Source organism: Fistularia commersonii, chromosome 29 (genome assembly GCF_037954325.1).
Source record: "Fistularia commersonii isolate RoL2024-O1a breed Wild chromosome 29, RoL_Fcom_v1.0, whole genome shotgun sequence".
Lineage (NCBI taxonomy): Eukaryota > Metazoa > Chordata > Actinopteri > Syngnathiformes > Fistulariidae > Fistularia > Fistularia commersonii.
Genome location: NC_141312.1, coordinates 11,180,292 through 11,199,276, shown reverse-complemented (window position 1 = coordinate 11,199,276; position 18,985 = coordinate 11,180,292). Strand labels below are relative to the sequence as shown.

At 39.5% G+C, this 18,985-nt stretch overlaps 1 protein-coding gene across 17 annotated transcripts in view; it reads left to right on the top strand.

Moving 5' to 3' along the window:
- Positions 1-18,985, top strand: part of rapgef6 (Rap guanine nucleotide exchange factor (GEF) 6) — a 126,911-nt gene that overhangs the window by 19,266 nt on the left and 88,660 nt on the right. For 16 of the 17 annotated variants that reach the window (XM_086177557.1, XM_086177556.1, XM_086177555.1 and 13 more), the window contains exons 2-4: positions 7,468-7,538; positions 8,127-8,183; positions 9,813-9,896. In XM_086177557.1, the coding sequence (XP_086033683.1) occupies positions 7,468-7,538; positions 8,127-8,183; positions 9,813-9,896 (212 nt within the window). Of the gene's footprint in view, positions 1-7,467; positions 7,539-8,126; positions 8,184-9,812; positions 9,897-13,344; positions 13,743-18,985 lie in introns of those variants that run through there. The other variant, XM_086177561.1, reaches the window with a different exon arrangement.

Genomic DNA, 18,985 nt, shown 5'->3' with positions numbered 1-18,985 from the left:
GACCCAACAATGCAAATGAGCTGAAGGCCGCTATTGAAGCATCCTGGGCATCCATAACACCTCAGCAATGCCACAGGCTGATTGCCTCCATGCCACGCCGCATTGATGCAGTATCTGTGCAAAAGGATTCCTAACCAAGTACTGAGTGCGTTAATGGACGTTTTCAAGTGATTGATTTTGTTTTGCTGTTATAATTTTTTTTTAACTCGGTCTGATGAAGTATTCTAATATTTTGAGATATGATATTTGAGTTTTCTTAAGATGTAAGCCATAGTCAGCAATTTTAAAATAATAAAAGGCTTGAAACATTTCAGTTGATTTGTAATGAATCCAGAATCTATGACTTTTTTGTTTTTTTAAATGCATTACAGAAAATAAAGAACTTTATCACAATATATAATATTCTAATTTTCTGAGACAGTCCTGTATGTTCTGTTTTTGTTATTTGATATTTTTCATCATGTTCTTAAGACTAAATGTCCAGCTTACACACCTGCTTGCATGCTTTTATTTCCAAAAATTTCTAAGCTATTCATGTTATTTCTCAGTACAACAAGTTTTTGTTAGTACTCAAATAGAAGCCTGACTATCTAATCAGATAATCTATTCACATGAGGAAAATCTCATGATCTCTACAATGAACTGAGTCCAATAGCCCTACAATTAGGCTGAATCTGTGGAGTTTCAATTACATTTCACTTTACAAAACCACTTTATCTCTCTCAAATCAATTTAGGTTTGCAGGTTTGCTCTGAGGTTCGATTCTTAACTGCTAAGGCAACGTTGAACGGATACTATTTACCTAACATAATGAATGAACAATAATATATATTTTGCTGTGAAATATGCACTAGACTGCAGTAAAAGTATGACAGCATCTTGTTGCCAGTTTAATTTGGTTTCACCTCTTTCATGTCCACTATTTTTCTGCTTGGTATTTATTCTATTGCATCTGCCACAGACTTACAGGTGGCACATATCGCCCATTATGTAAAAACTAAACATAAAGCTAAAGTGTTTAAACAGTCGACAGATTATTATGATTATTATTATATTTAGTATTCTAGTCTTCCTCCTCTTTTGGCTTTTCCCTTCAAGGGTTGTCACAGCAAATCAACTTTCTCCATCTAACCCTATTCTCTGTATCCTCCTCTCTCACACCAACCACCTTCAGATCCTTTCTCACTACGTCCATAAATCTTCCCTTTGGTCTTCCTCGGGACTTCCTGCCTGGCAGCTCCAAAGCCAGCATCCGTCTACCAATATATTCACTATACCTCCTTTGTACATGACCGAACCATCTCAGTCTGGCTTCCCTGACCTTCTCTCCAAAATGTCTAACATGTGCTGTTCTTCTGATAGACTCACTCCTGATCCTATCTATCCTGGTCACTCCCAAAGAGAACCTCAACATCTTCATCTCTGCAACCTCTAGCTCTGCCTCCTGTCTTTTGGTCATTGTTACTGTGTCTAGGCCATACAGCCTTGCTGGTCTCACCACTGTCTTGTACACCTTTCCTTTCATTCTGGCCGATAGTCTTCTATCACATAGTACCCCTGACACTTTTCTCCACCCATTCCAACCTTCTTGAACCTGTCTCTTCACCTCTTTTCCACACTCTCTGTTGCTCTGGACTGTTGACCCCAAGTACCTGAAATCGTCCAACTTCTTGGTCTCCACTCCCTGTAGCCTCACCGTTCCACCCGAGTTCCTCTCATTTACACACACATATATTCTGTCTTGCTACGACTAACTTTCATTCCTCTCCTTTCCGGCGCATGCAGTACCTCCACCTCTCTAGATTTTCCTCTGCCTGTTTTCTGCTCTCACTACAGATCACAATGTCCTCTGCAAACACCATGATCCATGAAGATTCCTGTCTAACCTAATTTTTCAGCCTGTCCATCATCATTGCGAACAAGAAGGGGCTCAGAGCTGATCCCTGATGGAATCCCACCTCCATCTTGAACTTCTCTGTTACACCTACAGCACACCGTACCAGTGTCTCACAGCTAGCATACATGTCCTGCACCAGTCTAACATACTTCTCTGCCACTCCAGACTTCCTCATGTAACACCAGAGCTCCTCTCTTGGCACCCTGTCATATGCTTTTTCTAGGTCTACAAAAACACAGCTCCCTTTGGCCTTCTCTGTACTTTTCTATTAGCATTCTCAACACAAATACTGCGTTTGTAGTACTCTTTCTAGGCATGAAACCATACTGCTTTTCACAAATGCTGACTTCTGCTCTCATTCTAGTTTCCACAACTCTTTCCCATAACTTCAATTTATGGCTCTTTCAGGTTATCTCGTCTATACAAGATGTAGTCTACCTGTGTGCTCCTACCTCCGCTCTTAAAAGTTACCCTATGTTCCTGTATTTTCTTGAAAAAGGTTTTCACTACAGCCATTTCCATCCTTTCTGCAAATGAGATGTAGTATTATAGTGCTCTGCCTTATCTGAGCAATGACTCCTGATTTTCAGGACTTTATTTAGACTTGTGCTAATCTCGGCCCCGAGCGCTACGATGGTACCAACTAACATAATGGCATGAAAACACAGAGGTGTCATTGTGACATCTGGTAACATCTAAAAATATTAACAGTTGCATTTCTCATTTCCTTAAGCCTAGTATTTGAAAGAAGAACACTATTTAAAATCCTCATTTCCAGATTTGAAGTGATTAATTATAGTTTTCAATATGAAATTAGCAGGAGAGTGCGAACCAAAAACTTAACAATTACAGTTAGTGCATCCAGAATACATTTCCTTTAGAAATGTTAGGGCACTGATTTTGAGTCCTGTTTTTGCTGCAGGTGTGTACAGTCTTTACACAGAGGCTTTGGTGTGCATTGTTCATATGAGAAAAATATGAAAGGCTTGCTATGCAGCCTGGGTGTTAGCCAAGCTAGTTGTTGTGTTAGCTTGAATGGATGTGCTGTATTGTCTGCCGACAATGTCCTTTCTGTTAGCAGCATGCTTGATTCAAATACTGTACATTCTGGTGGAAGTGGATGTGGGCTGACTGGTGAATTGACCTTGTACAAAGTCAACTTCAGCCAGAGCCAGACTGGGTTCCTCCAAAAGCAAGTTCAGTCAAGTTCAGCAAATAAGTTGGAACTCAAAAGAAAATGTTTATATTAGTGTCACCTTGAAATCTTGTTGAACAAAATGCCTTTAAATAGTTAAAAGAAAAAGTACACAATACCCATTTGAATAATATTTAAGAAATGTCATCACACAATGTTTGTATTTAAGTTGCCTTGCGGATATTAAATATTACTTGTTTCATGAAAGTCCTTCAGTTTAAAAATGTAAAGCTAAAAGAATAAGGAAGTTTGCTCTCTGACTGATGTAGGAGTGGTTTTGCATATCATGAATTCTTTGTAAAAGGCTGCTTGATTATGAGAGACAGAGAATCCAGTGGGAGGAATAGCAACTTGTGAGATTGATGCATCACTTTGGCAACAAACAAACAAACAAAAATTGAATAGATAAAAAAAAAAAATCTACAAGCAAAAAAAAAAAAACAAACAAAAACATGTTCCAAGGTAATAATGATTGACAGACCACCATGCACATTACTACCATTACAAACACACACACACACACACACACAGGGACTGACACTTGCAGCAACATGGATCATGTACTTCGGCAGAATGTAATTTCTTAATTTGTAAATCATATCTTATATGTTGCTGCTGTTTAAACAGTTGTCTCCTGAAGGTAACCATATTTCCAACCTGAATTTGTATTTTGATTGGAACCTTTTTGAGTGTGTTGTCTTATCCAGGAGGTGGCAGTAGCATTGTATTTGATATGTCACATGTTTACCTTTGGTCAGCATACTCTGTCACCGCAAGCTCAGAGCATCAATAATCAACCCTTTTTTCTTAACGGTCACACTTGTTTAGATTATAGTTCAATACAAAAGTGCAAAATTGATGCTGCATACAGTTGCATGGAAAAATATTTCATAGAACTTTTACACTAAAAGATCAGTTACAACTGGTCAAGAGCAGGGGCTACACAAGGTCCTGAGCCACATGACCTTGCCACAGCTCAAATGGAAAGTCAGAGACATGCAGGAGAAAAAGCTAACTATGCGTCAGAAAGTGTACTAATTAGACATTTGGGACCTGGGATCAGATCAGCTTGTAAACCATGCAAACCTGAGAAAAGAAAGATTGAATCATGAGAGAAAGACAGGAGACCCTGAAGGAACAGAGAAAGTACTACCCTTTGAGCTGGGGTGGGAACAGAAGAGGTTTAGGAGATGTGTTCTATCCAGTTTCACACTGTACAGTAGGGCAGATAGACTATAATACTTGGTGTAACACGATTTACTGAGACCAACAAACCAGGCGAAGGCAAACAATACATAAACAGACACCTCAATAATTGAGATGCATTGCTTTCATTGCATGCATTTTGATGAAAATAGGTCTCCATTCAATTTGGACAGGAAGGTCATATTCCTTATCACCAGAGTCATCCTACATACCACCATCCCTGTGCTGTCTGGCTACACTCTCACCTACAACTACTTTGCAGTCACTGATCTCTTTCAGGTTACCTCATCTGTACAAGATGTAGTCTACCTGGGTGCCCCTACCTCTGCTCTTATAAGTTACCTTATGTTCCTGTTTTTTCTGAAAAAAGGTGTTCACTACAGCCATTTCTATCGTTTTTGCAAAATCTACCATCATCTGTCACTCTGCATTCCTATCCTGTATACCAAATCTGCCCATCACTTCTTTATCCCCTCTATTGCCTTCACCAACATGTGCATTGAAGTCTGCACCAATTACCACTCTCTCATTTCTGGGGATATTCTGCATCACTTCATCTAGGTTATTCCAGAACTTCTCTTCAGATTCACATCCCACCTGCGGGGCATAGCCACTAACAACATTGAGCATCACACCTTCAATTTCCACTTTCAGACTCATAAGTCTATCTCACATTCTTTTCACCCCCATAATGTTCCTAACAAACACCTCCATCAAGATAACTCCTACTCCATTTCTCTTCTTGTCAATACCATAATAGTGCAACTTAAAGCCTGCTCCTAAGCCTCTAGCCTTACTACCTTTCCACCTGGTCTCCTGGACACACAGTATATTCACCTTCCTTCTCTGCATCATGTCGACCAACTCTCTACCTTTTCCTGTCATAGTCCCAATATTCAAAGTCCCTACTCTCAGTCCCAGGCTCTTTCCTTTCCTCCTCTCTCTCTGCTTCTGAACACGCCCTCCTCATCTTCTTCTTGTTCTTCGACCCACAGTAGCCCGATTTCCACTGGTAAAATGTAGGTCATCGGTGCCAATGGCAGTCGTTGTTAACCCGGCCCTCGACCGATCATGGTTGCCTCGCATGTTTGGGTCTGGCAAAAGTTTTACTCCGGATGCCCTTCCTGACGCAGGCCTCTGCATTTATCCAGGCTTGGGACAAGCTCAGGCAGACACTGCTCCGTGCCCCCCCAAGGCAGGCTTGGAGAGACACGGGCCAGTGCCTGCATTATATGTACATACAGGTATATTGCGTGTGTATTAATGTACATAGATATATGTGATAAATGTGGTCCACAGTATTTTCTATGAAGTAATTGCGGTAATAAGTATTGAATGTCTGCCAATTTCCCTCCTGTAATGCATTTTTGTGTATGACGGATATGACTTGTTTGCAAAAAGTTGATCAGAATTTGAGGAAAGAACTGAAGAAACATGTAAACACACGCAGTTTTATAGTGGTTGACCATTTCATTAATCTACAGTTTAAATTTTCAAAAATAAACAACAGTGTACATAGTCACTTCCATTTGAGTAATAATGAGGGGGTTGGAAATTCATTATTCTGTAAATTTATGAAATAAACCCAAATTTGCTGAACACATCCAAGTTTTCATCTCTGGGCTAAGCCGTTTTCCTTGGCATCATTCAAATGCTTCTATGCTTCTACTCCCTGCAGGTTATATTCTGTCAGCCTCTTTATCTTGACAGCGAGTCCTGATCGAGTGCTATTTTAGAATTTGGGTCAATGTATTTGTAAGTGCTATGTCTACTCTAGATTGAGGGTGTCAATTCGATAGACAATGTTTTGGCATCAAATTCATGTCATACTATTACTTCATTGGTGATCTACAGTATTTTCCAGATTACAAGTCACAGTTTTTTCATAGTCTTGCCGGGGGTGCGACTTATACTCTGGAGCCACTTGTGTGTGCAATTATTGAACTCTCTTGCTCTGATGTGTGTGTGTCTGTGTCTGAGTGTATGTCTTTAATATAACAGCGATCGTCACACACACACACACGCCAACCGATCAAAATTCTGCGGGGGAGGGTCATGGCAAAAGTATGTTGTGAAAAACGATGCTACCGGCAAAAGAAAGTTTGAAGATAGTGAGAAACTTGTAAGGGACTGGTGAAAAGCGGAGATTACTCCTACTGAAATGAAGAAAACTAAAAAAGCAAATTGCGGGCTAAAAGCTAGGTGGCCACATCTATAGGAGAGGCTTGTCAACAGTACAGTTGCGTCTTCACATCCAGGTAGTTGCAAAGGAGATGAATATAAATGAGTTTGCGGGAGGGCCCTCCTGGTATTACCGCTTCATGCAACGCAATCGCCTCTATCAGAGCAAGGACACCATCCTGTCGGGATTCAGAAAGGCTGGAATAATTGGAACTGCAAGTGACGATGACTCTGACGTAAGCCACATACCAGTACAAGAGGAAGCGGCGCATTGTCTACCTTCGGAGTTGACGGAGTTGTTCAGAAGTGACACAGAAGAAGAAGATTTCGTTGGAAATGTTCTTAGTGATTAAGAGTGACACATATTGTTTGGTTGTAGCATGTGCTATGTGCTATAGTTATTTGAATGACTCTGACAGTAATATGTTTCGTTAACATAGCCTACCAGGCACGTTCTCAGTTCGTTGTTTATGTGTCATATAGGCTATACTAGGCTATACTTATTCAGCCTGTTGTTCTCTATTCTATTTTTATTTTAAATTGCCTTTCAAGATGAAATGTCTATTCTCTGTGTTGGATTACATCAAATAAATTTGCCCCCAAAAATGCGACTTATACTCCAGTGCAACTTATATATGTTTCTTCGTTCTTTATTATGCATTTTTGGCTGGTGTGATTTATAATCCGGAGTGACGTATAGTCTGAAAAATACAATAATCACCTACTTATCCTTTTAGATTGTGCGAGTAACTCTGAATCAGTGATATATCATAGTTACATTACCTAGGTAGATTAGTTTTCCTTTTTCCATAATTTCTACTGTTTTAACTTGTTTTTCTCTTGCCATTGCTTAACCCATCCATTATGATACTCAGCCCTACAGACACCATGTTATTATAACTGTGAGATGCTGTGTTACTTATTTCGTATTTCATTGGATATCGATGTTCCTCCACGGTAATTATTGAAATGCTCCTCTCCTTTTTAGGACCTGCACACTATTTACAGTCACCTTTATCACATGGATGTCCTTTCTCACCTCAGGGAACATCAACTAAGGTTTGTCATCTTCATTTTTTTGTGATGCCTAAAATCAGACTTCCTCCTAATTTGTCTTAATGTGTAGCATAAGATTCTTAGAAGATTCTCAGAACAGGGACATTTGCTTGTAACTGCCCGAGGTTTCTTTTGAATAAGGAGACTAATCCTCACAAAAAGGCACAGTTGTGATTACAGCAAATAAATATGTATAAAAAAAATCAAATAAATAATCAATATCTAATATCTGATATATGAGATTTACTTTTATGCTTCTTGATATCTTTTGTCAGCTTGAATTTATTTTTGGAGAAGTGACCATGAATCCTAAAAGCTGCACAAAGACCAGCTTTAACTTTCTTAGAAGATATGAACATTTTTAGATTGAATCCAAAAATGTATAAATTGATAGGATATCGAGCCTATATAATTATGTACGTGCAGCACCTGCTTTTAAGACATTTCCCTTTTTATCAAATTCAACAATCTGTTTGCAATTATTTCAGGAAATGTTAGCCTGGCTGAAAATAGAAATTTTGTAAATGGGTCACCTCAGCTGAGGTAACAGACAGTAATGAAAGAATTAACATTTTTGTCTTTTGTGTTCAGGTCGATGTGTTCCTCTGCCAGATATGAGAGACATGAGGCCAACCATATCCTATTCTAGTAAGTACAAGCGCTCCCTTAAGTAGGAGTATAAAATAATCCAGAGATTATTTTATACTTTTAAATTCTGATATTTACTCAGATTAATAACATTTCAGGACTCCTGTCCTTGAATCCTCAAATTCAGCAATTCTTGAAATAAGAAGTAATACTAATAATAATCAATAGTGTGCCTCTTACCGTTATTGCATAGAAGTGCATGTCTCAGCAGTTATTTCTTTTTAAAGCCAATCATAGTCTTTATGTTGAAATTGGCACAGGAACCTCATAGTTTGTATCTCGACTCTTAAACATCTTCTATCTCATAGAATTATGGATAAGTTATCTGTTCATTTTTTTGGTATCAAGGTTCCTGCATGTTTTATTTATTGGTCATCTGGCTATAGGACTTTACCCTCTGTCAAGTCTTTCCAGAACAGTCCGAAGTACAGTCTTAAATGCATAATAGCACAATAGTGCTGGTGTTTATTAGCTTATATATTTATCCAATCAAAACCAGCAATGTCTTTGACTGACATCCTTGGTTTTCACATGGCACCAAGCGTTGAGATGGTTCATTGTCACAGATGTTGTAAGAGCTCATAAAATGGCTCGGAAATGAAATAGGACAAATAAAATGCTTTCCTGCTCCGTATTTTGGTTGTTAACAAAGATGTGATCTAGTACAGCAACTGATTTATTGTGGAAACAATTTAAGCACTGGAGGTGGTCATTGTTGAGTGACAAAAAGTATCTCGGTTTGATTAAGGATTCAAAGGATATTTTTACTGTCATGTATACAGTCAGGAAACACGTTTCCCTGTACAATTGAAATGTTCCTTGGTTTCTTTTACTTTGCTGACCACAGTGGGTGCCAGATTATTTGAGAGCCTGTTCGTAAGTAGAAGAGACATAGTTAAATTACTGAAAACGTAAGATAATAAATAAATTAGCACAATAAGGACACTGAATGAAATATGTAGTGGAGTAGTAGTGCAGTTGTAGTGCAGTTGGTGTAAACTCCATTTAGTCCCAGCTTGCTTCATAAAAAAGAGGGAAGAAAAAAAAAAACATTAGTAGTTATAGACACTTTTTGCTGAGGGTCTTTTGCTTCTGTTTTAGTCTGTCAAGGTGTGTTGGGACAAAGTACATACTGAGGGGAGAAATAAGAGGAATAGCAAAGCAAGCTCTCTTAATTTGTAAAAATACCTATTAATTAGGGTGGTGGGTCCAGAGGTGAGACTGCCATAAGTAAGAGGACAAGCTGTAGGAGAGGAAGGGGTGGCAAATATGAGTATGGAGGAGAATATCAGTATGGAGTAAAGGACTGAGATAGCAGATACAAATTTTAATCAGTGTAACACTGTCATTTGTGATTTTTGCCTTTCTGCATTCAAGTGTTGACCAAGAAACATTATCTTATTCTAATTGTAGCTATTTGGCAATGGAACATAGTTACTGGTTTAAATACCACAGTCTGACAATATGCTGCCTGAGATTTTTTTTTCGAGGGGCAGAAAGGCAAACATGTCTACCAGCATGTCTTCTCAGTCAGCTCTGGGGGTGACATGAAAAGCTCTATAATATAGAAGTCATATTACTCATGTAATTGTACTCCCACTAATATAGTCTTGTCTTTCTTTCCTCAAGTCCAGACACCATTGCCACCTGTTGGTACATCCTGCTCTCTGGATCAGTCTTCGTCAAGGAGCACATGTACCTGGCAAGATGCTGGTATGTAACCATCAGAACACACACTCTGAACTTTTACTCTTCAATGCATTATTGGATTGTTTCTTCCTCCTCACATTTCAAGCAGCCATGTCAAATCTTTTTTAAGTGATTTTTTTTTTCTTCTCTTTTTGATATGTGACTTCATTGCTTAGTCAAAATGTTCCTTTCATATACTTCTAAAAGACTAATTTTAACAGAGGATTTTTAAGATTGGTAAATAGGTCTTGTTTCTTTTGTTGCATCCCCTGTTCAAACATTCCATCAATTTTAAATTCCTCCTGTTGTTAGTTCAACATTTTGTGGATATTTTTCACAATCAATACATTTTCTTCCTGGAATCAAACCTATTTACATCATTTTCAGTGCATTGTGAGTCCTCAAAACCTTTCCTTAGATGGAAGGTTATTCCATATATTATCATAGTTTAATAATGCATTCAGAACCACACTAAGAGAACTTATAACAGCTTTTGTTACCCTTGATAAGGATTGTGCTTCTGATCCTTCTCCATCTTCTTCTTGAAGACTTTCCCCTCCATATTTTGTTCCTCAACTGCTCAATGGTCTTGGCCAGGGGTTGGCAACTTTTAACACCAATTTCCCCACAGTAAAGAAGGCACTGGGAGCCACACAACCCTTTTGAATTTTAAAATAAATTAACATGGCGTATAACATTAGATATTTTTTTTGCCTTTCTCCAAATGCACTATGGAATTTCACTGTCCAGGGAATGTATTAGCAAAATGTGTTGCAAAATGTGTTGCAATGAACAACTGCAGAGAAAATGAAATTATATTTCTGCATTCAACTAAAAATGTTGATCTCCGAAAGAAAGACATTTGGTTGAAGGTTACTTTTGAGAAAAATTCTTTGGGCCTGGTGCTGAAGCAGATCTTGCCTGCTGGAGCACCTGCCTAACCCCGCTGAGCTTGGTTGGTGATGCATCAAACAGGGCCGATGGTTTTGAGGGTCTAGGCACATACCATGGCGAGCATTTGGGGGGAGGTATTCCTTGCTGGGTCACTGTTCTGAGTGTGGATGTGGTCCTGCAGTTCTTCAATGGAGATATCCAAGGGTCCACTTGTCTTCTCCTCAAGGAGCCTGCATGCATGCCAGAATGGATTCCTGAAGAAACTTGATCTTTCCTTCACCTTCCTTTTCCTCACTCTTCTGATGCGTTCTGCCCTCCGGAGGTGAGCAAGACATCCTCTGATCTCATCCCAGAAAGCTTTTTGGCCCCCCTTCTCAGACTCCTCTGCCTTCCTCCAATGCTCAAGGAGCTGCCTTCATCTTGCTACCAAGTCATCGATCGCTTCCTCTCTTCTGCTGCATTCTTCATACGGGATTTACCCAAACAGGTTTCGCTTGGCTACTACAGATCCGCACAGAGCATTTTGCAGCAGCCTGCACAGATGTTTATCCAGCTTTCTCCACTCTTCAGCCTCGTTGATCTTTGACCACTTGATCTTGTTCCTTCGGAGAGGGTTCTTCAGGTTCCTGGCCATTTGGCTCGACTCCATTCTTGGGTCACTTGGAGGTGCTACTGGGTTTACTTCTTGGGGTTCATCAGCCTTTCTTCCTCAGCCTTCCTTTCCTCCTACCCTGTAACATTGTGCCCTTCGGCACTGTCGTTGTTGACTTGGCCTTAGATCCTATAAGTCTGACCTGCCCTTACTAGTGCAAAGATGCACTGCACTTTACATTGCAGTGCAAGGATGCATCAGGCTATCGCTGCCACAATTCTTCTTTCCCATGTGGATGAGAAGTCCCCTCACAGTTGTTGTTTTTTCCCAGCCATACCCACACCTCCTTGAGATCTTCTCTTTTGCCGATGTCTTTGCCTTTGTTGCCGTCATACATCAGACATAAGAAATATTTGGAAGAGACTTTGGAAATTTATCACCTCACACCAGCTAACATGGAAAGACTAGTTCGTAGAGTTTTAAGTCTCAATTTAGGCTGAGAGTAGGCCAAGAGTGACATTTTACAAAAATTGTCAATATTCATCTGGATATCCTTCATCATTCCCGTTCATCCATACCGCTAACAAATACAGTCTCTGCCTCCAATACCGCTTTGGTGATTGTTTGTCTACCAGGTTTCCTTTTCCTGGTTTTGTAGGTGCTCATCTATCATCGTAAGCCCAAAACTAGGAAAAGACTGATCCAGAACTGCTCTAGGACTGCCAAGAATACTACCTTACACTTAACGACCGTCATGACAGGAGCCCACTGCGATTCCAGAAAGACTCCAGTAGAAAAAGATTTCCTTCCCCCTTTGAATTTTAAACATTCTATTGCATTGTGACTAATATTATGTATGTTGCGGTTCTGAGTTGTTTATCCAGGCCCTGGCCACATGCTGGCTAGTTTCGTATCGTTGCTAATAATTACTAATCTTAGTGACCATAGAGCCAAACGATTGTCTGGGCTAAGTAAGCGAAACCTGTCACAGTTTACATCTTTCTAGGTTTCTTTTTGGAAAACGAAAAAAAAAAAAAAAAAGTTTTTTTTTTTTCCTTAAACCTCCCTGGGTAGCGGCAGTCACTGTAGCAAGTGCTCCAGGCACAACTTTTGACCATAGCCATACTAAAATGTGTCATTCGGGTATGGTTTAGCGGAGGTTGAATTCCCTGTAGCACTTCGAGTCATGATCAAACAGCTACAGAACATCATCAGTGTTTACAAAGGATATTGCACTTTTATTGTTTTGCTTTGGAAGCTCAAGTAATAATATTTTCAGGTTTCATTTAATTGATAGACACAACATTCTGCTAAACTGAGCACACTCAAATTATTTTTGGGCAGACTTTCTGACACTGACGATTATTACATTGTTCGATAACCAATTAAAATGTATCTTGCCAAAACCTATCATATAAAACTCATGGAGACATCTTAAACTTTACTGGCATTATTCGTCCGTCAGGCACAAACATCCAGTCTAAGGACATTTCCATTTCCGAGTAGAAGGAAATGGAATGAAAATAATTTCAACCTACACTTATTTTTAGAAAAGGTAGCTTTTTTATGCCGTGAAACTAAAAGTAAGGTGAAAGTTCCAAGTCTGACATAGAGTCAGCAAGAACAGCAACACAAAGCACCAACTGTAGCAGAAAGAATTGCTGGTCAAGTATCAACAGCCTCAGGGCAGCTAGTAGTGTGTGTGTGTGTGTGTGTGTGTGTGTGTGTGTGTGTTCATTCCAGTGCGGGTCAGTTGATAAAAAGAGTAAAGGGTGGGGCTAGTGTCTGTGTGTGTGCGTGTGTGTTCGTTCTCGTAGCAGCGGGAGGTCTTGGAAGAGGTCACAGAGGGAGGTCATAGTAGGGAGTGGTGTGCATGTACACACACACACACACACACACACACACACACACACACACACACACACACACACACTCGCTCGCTCCCTCACTCATGGATGTGTATGGAATGTAGAAACTGTGGCGGAACAGTGGCTGGCCATGTGTTCCTGAGCAGCCTGCCCGCCTGGAGCTCAAAAGCACATCCAGGCAGGAAATGAGCAGGCTACACACATGCACGCACACACACTTGCACCTCCCTGGAGCCAGTTGAGAGGCTAACAGAACAGTGGAGAACAGTTTGAAGAGGGAGTGCACGCACTCTTCCCTCATTGAAACTACCATCTTAAAACCTGACTGTCACCTCATGTTGCCTTTTTACGGCAACTTTTGCTTGTCTGCTCTCTGGAGTACACAGCAAAAACACTGGGATCTACTCAAGAGCGCAGGAACAATCTTCACTTCTTCCTCTGCATTCGGATAATATGCTGGATATAATTTCATTTACTAGAAATCCAAAGAAGTGGACGACAGAGTTCCTTTTCCCGGTTAGTAATGTTTTTTTTTTTTCTTTTTAACGTCCCTTTTAAACGTATTGCTTTTTAGCCAATGAGATTGAGATGGAGAAGTGAGCTAAGGCTAATTCAGCTCAGATTTTTAAAACTCCTTGTTTTGCCCTTTCTTTGTGCGCTTTAACCCAGTAAGCTCAATTTCCTGTTTGCCGTCATTAAAGCAAGGGTATCGCTAGGAATTCCCCACGATGCTATGCTGAATAACCACCCATAGGTCACGCTGAAAAACACGGCTATTTTTTATATCTTGTTCTTTTGTTCTGTGTCTGAAAGTTGAGTTCACCGGAATAGTTGATGTTTTTGTTGTGTGCCAGTGTTGTAATGAAACATTGAATTTGTAACAGTGTTGTTTGGCAACATAGCGTATCTGTTATCCTGTGTGTGTGTGTGTGTGTGCATGTGTGTGTGTGTATAAACATATATATACAGTGATCAATGTTAGCCAACCAAACATAAAAACTGAGAACTGCCAAGACAGCTGAGAAGTAGAGTAATGTAAGTATGTTTCTATGGTTTGTGGTTTACTTTCTGTACTGTTGATCATCATGACCACAGAAACATGCTTGGAATCTCTGTCTTGATGTTTTTCATTGCACTACTTTTTTCTAAACTTTTGATTAAGCGAAATTGCAATCCCTAAATTTTACTCCACACATTACCCCAAAAAGGCTTCATTTTGAAGGTGACAATTGAGCCTGTTACTCTACGGTTTATATACAAAATATATCAAGTCTCTGAATGTCAGTTCAAAAGTATTTTTTAAAGATGACAAAGAAGCTGGTCATGTAACTTTACCACAGTCTTGATTTCTAATAACATTAAGTGGCAAAATGAAATCCGAATAGACTCGCAAGTACTGTACCAAGCAGCTGTGAGGAATATTCCATCTCCTTTTTAAAAACTGTCCTGCAGCATAGTGCGTGGCTGTACTCAACAGTGATTCTGATCCCAAAACGGGTACCACAAAGGTCCAGAATGACCTCAGACCTGTGACTCTTACCTCTCTGATGATGGAGGTGTTGGAGCAAATTGTAAAAACTCATATCACCATAACTGAACCCCTGCTCGATCCTCTCCAATTGGCTTACTGGCCAGACAGAGTGGTAGATGATGCTAAAATCCTCATAACCGACTCAATATATTGATGCCTGGAAACCCACAACATTGTCACTTTATTTACACTTTATTTTCCTTTTTTTTATCTTATTTTTATTTAATTTTATTCTAACTTTTTGTTATGATTTTATTCTGTATATCAACAGATATTTGATCTGCTCTGGGTTGCTATAATGACTCTTGTGGCCTGTTTTTTTCCTCAAATTCCACATTTTTGTCAGATTCTGTTTTCGAAACATAAGTGCAAAGTTCAGCACAGGTACGATGATTCATGGGTCACGTGGTCATTGTAAAGCAGGTACATTTAAACTTTTTACCTAAATAGCTTATAACAAAATATTTTTTTTTCAATCTGCTCTGACATTTACACACATGCTGAGCATTTCTCCCACTGGTCAATAGTTTTAACTGACAGAGGAGCAATAAAATATTTATTATGAGTTTCTTAAGCCAATCCATTTTGCAGGTACTCTTTACAAAGCATTATTTTTACACTTTCACACACGCATGGTTGTGCATGTGTTCAAGGGATGGAGACTTGATTAAAAAAAATTCAATTTGCACATCTGTATTTTAATCACATCACAGAAAGTTTGATTAATTGACTGATATACATTAGCGTAAATGTCAAAATATCTAATTTTTTGTACCCCATAATTCTATGACACAGACCAATAGAAGAGTGCAGAGAACACATTATATGACCAGTTTTACTTCCCTCTCATCCTTATACAGCTGCTGGACTTGTCTTGATATTGTCTTTCTTGGTGGTAATTTGTAATATTAATCAGCTGAATTAATCTTCAGTGCATCCTGTGAGCCCTAATCTCCTACCATGGAGAGTGGTCACAGTCCACAGCGATCTATCCTACCTGTGAATTGGTCAATTTATCAGACGTGGATTTGGAAATTTTGTTTCTGTAATTTAGCCCTGGCATGCAGTCAAGTGTTGACTGGCGGCACTGCCTGCTGTTATGCTCTGAGGCAACATTAACATTACTTGCCAGTGAGCTAACCCAAACAATTTTCACATTGAGCTGGTAATGAAGCATGTATGTGCTCCTTTGATACACACTCTCTTTGATGAAGAAAGTCCAAAGAACATTTTTCACTATACGATGTTATACTGTGTGTGATAGCATGTGTAATTTGCATGTTTGGAACTCATACACGGAGAAACAAGTGAGGTAAAAAAAAAAGTGTGATTAAAATGCATGAATTTTCACAAAGCAGTACATTTCTGTAATTAATAAATCAAAAGTAATGTATTAAAATTGTCTGTGTTTGTGTGTTTTACGCATACATTATGTATGCATTTAGAAGCAACCTCTTGTAGATACTGAAAACCAGTAGCATTAAATATCAGGCAAGTCCAAAGCACATTTTATAGTAGTCTATATTATAGTCACCCTTTTTATGAACACAATTCATATATCTCACTATTCCCTCTGGCCCACAACAATAGTCACTTTCTGCTTTTCTGTTTTTGACTCTGGCTAAAGGAATGTGTGTGTGTGTGTGTGTGTGTGTGTGTGTGTGTGTGTGTGTGTGTGTGTGTGTGTGTGTGTGTGTGTGTGTGTGTGTGTGTGTGTGCGTGTGCGTGTGCGTGTGCGTGTGCGTGTGCGTGTGCGCGCGTGCGCGTGTGCGTGTGCGTGTGATTACTGTTTTTGCCGGCTGTCATGGTTTACTACCCTGCAGCTGTCACTGGAACCCATCTCCCAAACACACGTCTCCTGTTCATCTTGACTCTGTAAGAAAAGAGGGGAGCAAAGTGATAACTGACTGAAATCTGGAACACTTTCAGTGCTGTGGGAAGAGCTTGTCGCAAATGACATCTAAATTAATGGCAGTTAAATGCATAGTCAGGAGTTTCAAGAATAGGATCCAGGTAGGAAGGGGTAGTTTTAAGTTTTGCTTGGATTTTGATTCTTATTGGACTGTTTATTTTCTTCACCAGACTAAACATTTGGTCTCATGTTCAAGAGCTTTTGTCTAATTTCCTGTGTAAGACTCAGGAAGATAGACAGGTAGCCAGACAGCTGGCGGAATATGGCAGGCGGAATATGATAATCAGTCTCCCAAATCATGAATAAGTTGTAACTGCCTTTCCTTTACTTACCCCCTACAAACAAACACACACACACACACACACACACACACACACACACACACACACACACACACACACACACACTGGCTTGGCAGCGTTGGTGTCACTGAAAGCAACAATGTGTCTTGCCTCTGTAGAGAATGTTGAGTTCCATAAAGGGTCTTGCTGACTTGCGAGCTTTAAAAGCACTCAGATTCCAGGATTTTGCCTTACTCCTTGGGAATTTCTTCTTGAGGTTCTAGATGGTCAATACATTATTTTCTGATTTTTTAATGAAACTCACATTTGATTTCATGGGAAAAATGATTTACAGAAACCTCTATCACTGTGTACTTGCAAGCGCTTAACTAAATGTCATTGACAGATTAACATATTGCTGCTTCTGGAATGCTTTCTTTGGCTGACACTGCCACCTCCCTTTAACATTGGGGTTACCATAGATAGTATTAAAATCACTATTCAAACAGATAAAGCTATTTACCGAGCTTGGATTTACATGATCAGTGCACTTTGTCAGGCTTAAGTGATCAATATTTTGCTCTATTAGTTTATGATTTTATATGAACAACAGTATACATATTTTTTGTCTTTAGAGGCAGAGACTATGTCAGTCGGGCTGGGTTGTCTTAGGTTGACTTCACGCCTGTTGCAGCCTGTTTTTGGTTAATTTTTATTTATTTTTCTTAAATGGGGGGACTGTAACAATTGTGTTAGAATCATATGCAAAAATGACAGGTAATATTGTCAGTATCTTTAGGCAGCATGTTTGGTTTCTCAATGCTAAATTACTCAAATAGGTAGTTCTTGTTACAAATTGCTATAGATGGCAAATTCACCTGTTGCATTGCTCTGTCATGCAGCTTGTTCAACAGTTTATCAGTCCTGTACAATGAGGTGATGTGGAGGTGGACTTACCAGCATATCCCTTTGTGGTCCTGCACAAACTGCTAGCAGCTTTGCTATTATGCATCTTTAAACAATGTTATGCATAATCCAGAACAAATTTGTTCCTGATTAAGAGTCCAAAATTCACAGTTTTCACACCACAGAAAAGGCCACTTGGTCAGCCATTGTTAAAGAAGCAATTGACCATGGTTATCCTGGACAGACCATTTACAGAGTTCATGAGTTAACCCATGTTTATTCAGGTCTTTATTTTCTTTAAGTACTGATGGACTGTGTCATCTGCAAATATAACCTTTAAAATAGTTGCATGAGCCTGTATTTAAGTTTGTGGATTGATGGTACTCGCACTTTCCAATTTAGAACCATAATATATGAGTTTGAATGGATATGGCTTCCCTTGTTGAATATGTCAGTGATGGGAAGTGATGGAGCAATTTTACACTCTCCAAACAACACACCAACTCAACATCACCAAGAAATTACAAGAATCAGTCTAACAGGACCGGAAGCCTAATAATAATAGGAACTAGAGAAAGTGTGTAAGTGTGTGTGTGTGTGTGTGTGTGTGTGTGTGTGTGTGTGTGTGTGTGTGTATGTGTATGTGTATGTGTATGTGTATGTGTGTGTGTGTGTGTGTGTGTGTGTGTGTGTGTGTGTGTGTGTGTGTGTGTGTGTGTGTGTGTGTGTGTTAGTGTGTGTGTTAGTGTGTGTGTTAGTGTGTGTTAGTGTGTGTTAGTGTGTGTGAGTGTGTGTGTGTGTGAGTGATTTCTATTTGAGGCAGGGGTAGGAAACACCAGAAGAGAATGGAAAAAAAATATTGCGGAATCGAATGATCTAAAACCATTGTAGAATAGGGGGACAAAAGCAGCCAAAGGAAAGACCTATAAGCAGACAAGAGCTAGACTCAATTACTAATGAAAAGGATACAGGTAATATGGGCCAAGACAGAAACCTATTGAAAAATGCACAAACTGCAGACACCAGAATGACTGTGGGGCACCATACTCAGCAATGAGATGTGAGAATGAAACTTGGCTGTCTCCCAGCTCAGAAAGTTTCCATAATTAATACCAGCCATGCCTAGAAT